Source organism: Cryptotermes secundus, unplaced genomic scaffold (assembly GCF_002891405.2).
Source record: "Cryptotermes secundus unplaced genomic scaffold, Csec_1.0 scaffold540, whole genome shotgun sequence".
In the NCBI taxonomy this organism is placed as follows: domain Eukaryota; kingdom Metazoa; phylum Arthropoda; class Insecta; order Blattodea; family Kalotermitidae; genus Cryptotermes; species Cryptotermes secundus.
The window spans coordinates 1601098-1605556 of NW_019742447.1; the positions used below are offsets into that span (position 1 = coordinate 1601098).

General features: G+C 40.5%; 1 protein-coding gene across 1 annotated transcript; it reads right to left on the reverse strand.

The window, feature by feature from the left end:
* Positions 1-1544: 1544 nt before the first annotated feature.
* LOC111873198 (protein argonaute-2-like) lies at positions 1545-4172 on the reverse strand. Its single transcript, XM_033755005.1, has one exon. The coding sequence runs from the start codon at positions 4157-4159 to the stop codon at positions 1697-1699; it is 2463 nt and encodes an 820-aa protein (XP_033610896.1). The 5' UTR covers positions 4160-4172; the 3' UTR covers positions 1545-1696.
* Positions 4173-4459: the final 287 nt, after the last annotated feature.

A 4459-nucleotide genomic window follows, 5' to 3' on the forward strand; every position in this document is an offset into this window, starting at 1 on the left:
CCACAGTATTCTTCGGTATTGAGAAAGCATTTGATCCAACATGACACCTTGGCTTGCTATGTAAATTGTCGGAATTAAAATTTTTGATTAGCCTAATCAAGCTTATTAGCTCTTTTCTTTTTCAGACGAAATTCAGAATTTTGCAGGTGAAATGTCTGCGCCAAGGGATATGCAAGCAGGGGTGCTACAAGATTCCGTCCTGCCCCCCACATTTTACAGCATATTTATAAATGATATACCTCAAACACCTGCTGTCTATCTGAGGCTCTTTGCTGACGACACCAGTATATATATGACTGACTGCAGGGAGTGTTATGTTCTCAGAAAGATGCAGCCAGGTTTCAGTGCTACTGAGACAAGGTGTCAGCGCTGGAACATAAAAATCAATGATCATAAGGCTCAGTCCATCTACTTTTCTCATGTACTTACGTTCCCTGAGGCTTATCTTTCATCAAATGGACAGAACAACCCCTTCGCCAATCATGTGAAATATTTCCATGTAATCTATGATAAGAGATTTACAGGAAGATTGCACATAGAAATGATTGAGGCCAAGGCCTTCCGAACATTTAATAGAATCGAATTCCTATTCAAAAGCGAGTGTTTAATCGTCAGCTTTAAACTAAACCTCCATGAGGTACTGATCGGATGAATAAAGATTTCAGCTTGCCCCGGCTGTAAATTAGCGGCTCAAACCAACCTCTTGAATTAACAGCTCCTACAAAACAAGGTTTCCCATGCTATTGGAAATTTTCTAAGCTGCACACCATTCTGTGATTTGCACACAGTTTTCAGCCTTCTGTGTGCGCTATATTATTCTGTAATAAAATGTTTCAGGTAACACGACGAAGTCATACAAAATCATTAGAATGAACATGGTCACAGCATAGGACAAGGCGAAACCAGACATAGAAAATATAAGAGGCTTAACTTGGCGGTTGTCAAGCTTACGACTGTTGATGTAGGATAGACATGTGCTGTTTTGCAAAGCCTGGACTCTCAGAGGACTTGTGTATAATGCAAAAGGAAGAATTTTCAATGACACGCTACATGGGCGATATGTACACTTGACGAAGGCCAAGCATGTTCATAAGAGACATACGCATCCTCTCTGGAGAGAGGATGTTACATGAGGACTATAACTTCAAAGTTTCAATTGAAGAAATATATCTCTGTTTGTGAGTTTCAAGGGGTTTGATGACAAAACGAACTGACTGGCTGTAAACCGCCAGTCATGAAGTAACTATGATTTTGATAGCAGTATAGTCCTCAGAGGTAGGCTGCACGTCTACCCAGTAGTGAAACAGAAAAATATGGCCATGAGTCTTGCGGGACTCACACCAAGAATTTCTGTTCTGGTAATTTCCAAGAGCAATTTACACAACCGCATGATAATCTAGACTTCAAAACACTTAAACCATAACTCGTAAAATAGATTGTTATTTATAACGATTAGATGCTGGGTTTGGATTGATAACTGAATTTATTAAATGCTTATAACTCATAAGTACAAATAACTATTACATTGTCACTCATTTACACTATAGAACACTAAAACTATGGCACACAAAGTCTTCTGTTTTTAATTCTTTCATTACTAGTCATGTCACTAGTCGTTTCTTGGTAGTGGCTACTAACAGTGGAACTGACGACTTTTGGAACTATTGCACCTGATTTCCTTACGCCAGCTGAAGTTTTATACAAAAAACATGGGATGGTCTGAAACAATTTCTTTCAAGGCTGCACATATATGTTGCTGACTTTGTAGATTAGACAGCTTAATGTTCTCTCCCTCCAGGTACACACGAGCCCTCTTAGCAGCAAGATGTGCATAGTATGTAGGTGCTGGATAGGACACACTGCGTGTACAACGTGAGAACATATGACATAAGTAGTACGCAATCTTTTCAATTTCATTTTCTGTCATAATATCATCATCATCATTCCACAATAAATGATACTTAGTAGGTCTGCTAACACCCTGGATGCTGGAATGGCTAACCAGATAAAAGTCCACTTCAGTTGGGTGAGTAATTTTACGATCAACCACTGTACCGGGTGGAACGTTCTTATATCTCCCATCTGCATCCTCGCTTCTTGGAAAGAATCGGGTGTGGTGACGTTTCTGCACCACCAGGAAAGTCACTTTAGGTTCATATTCTTGGCTCATAGAAAAACAAGCACGTCGAATTGCAAGCACCTCGCTTTTCAAAACCTGTGCGAACTGTCCGTCACTTACACCATCTCGAAAAAATATTATCCTCTCTGGTTTGCAAGCAGACGTGTGTCTATAAAAGAACAGAAGCTGCTGTCTCATGATATTTTCCAGGTCTTCAATGATCTCTGCCTTCGGAGGTTGTAATCTAATTTGGATGTTATACTTGAATGCCTTTGGATCATGGCTGGCAGTTACAGCAGCAACTGAAGGGATGCTAAGCTGATCAGGCGATGGATGGGTCACATCGGCTCCTACTATCATAACTGGGCGAAACAAACATGGTGGCCTTGATACTGAAGCAAATGTGTGGTTTATACCATTCAGTTTTGAGTTGATTTTCAATAGAATGTTGGAACATACAGCAGGATTCAAACGTGACATTGTTCTTCCCTTCACACATTGAGTCAATAGTCCAACATTCAGCTCTGCTACTTTCTTCACTTTAGCATAGCAGTCTCCTCTATCAGGAATAACCACCACCACCAGCTGAACTTCTGTCTTTACTGTTTTAAAGAATTCCATTAGTTGATGTGTATTTTTTGTTGGAGGCTGCATACTCTTTGGGGGAGGAGGAGGAGCAATGTCCATTCCCAAAGTTCGTCCCACATTCTGCATTTCAACTCCAAACCGTCTCATCTCATCTTCTTTTGTATATTTGTTTAAGTTCAAAATAATCCAGTGAGAAAGTTTGTTGGTGCTCAAAAATGTTAATGGCCTCCAAACACCCTTCATAGGATTTACAACATTTTTCTTGCCCACTTCAACATTATATTGTAACTGTGGCGCCTCTAGTACACGAGCCTCTACTTTTTCAAATCGGTCACTGACTGAGAGGCCAAACTCTTTCATACATGGGTCGTCGTTGAATCTCACCGACCGCAGCGCTTCCTGAATCTTTTGTTTCCTGATATCGGTAGATGTTGTAGTGTTCTTTATCATGTTTGATATTTGTGTCTCATTCAATTTTCTGATTGTTACTTGACCCCTTGTCACCGTGCACAACTCTGCTGGAACATAGATTGGTTTGAGCCTATTCACGGAGCCAACATGAAGACATGGGAGATGTGGATATGAAAGAATTACCTTCTTCTCATAGGCAAAGTATTCTGCAACAGATATCCATTTGTGATCATCCAATTCAAAGAACTGTTCAACTGGACTTTTTGTAATATTGTTCACTTTGTATGTCCTCTTGCTGGTTGGCACATCTGGAAGCATATAATCAATCTTCAGGCCACGAATATAGTTCAAGAAATCTTCCTTTTGCTGGATTGATAGTTCCTTCTGAAGGTCTTCACGCCTGAGCTTGCATACCTCCAAAATAAGGTCTACAACATTTCTTGCTGAGGGGAAGCCTTTGTGAGCGACATCAATATTAACAAATGGTTTCCATCCCAGAATGGCACTTTGAAAGAATCCATGCCACATTTCGACGCCATCGCCTAGTTCCACTACTCGACCCTTTGGAGGACTAAAGAAAGAGCGTCCTGCCTGCACAAACCTGAAGGCTGACACATTGCGCAGTATAATATCAACAGCTTGAATGGCTTTTTGAGGAGGAAGAAGAGAAGCCCCACTAGCCGTGTACTGTACTAGAGACTGCAAATCAGCCTGAGATGCATACTTGATGGTAATCTTAAACTTTCTTTCTTTACCAGATTCATTATCACACAAAGCAATATGATCACACATCTCTCTGCCAAATGGCAGATCTCCAGAGCTATACAAATTTTTCTTCCCGTCAAAAGCTGGAAACCGTTTTGGATAATGTTTGAGCCTAAATTCTTCCATAGCAGCCCTCAACATTCTCTGTGGAAACGAAGGCTCTAGTGTTACATCATAATGTATGATAATGTTGTTTTGTACTCTTGACAAATCCAGTGCAAAATGATTAGTTTCAACAATTATTGATTTCCCCATGGTTCCACATTCCTTTCTCATTGGTAATTGCAATGTCTGAATTAACTGGTTTGTTGTTTCAGCACTTGATGTATCACCTACAGTTCGCTGAGCAGCTCCTGCTGACAGTGCTCCTTGTAAAGTATTTCCATGTTCTAGTCCTTGTCTATGTGGACCTGTGTGGCCACTGCAAAAACCAGAAGTACCAACAACTGCCCTCACCTGGGTTGGTAGTACTTGTTCCTGATGAAACATCATCTTCTGCTTCAGTGGTTGAGATGGTCTAGCACGTCCTTTAGTACTTAAAAGCGTTTCCTGTCGTTGTTGTTTTTTAAGTTGTGA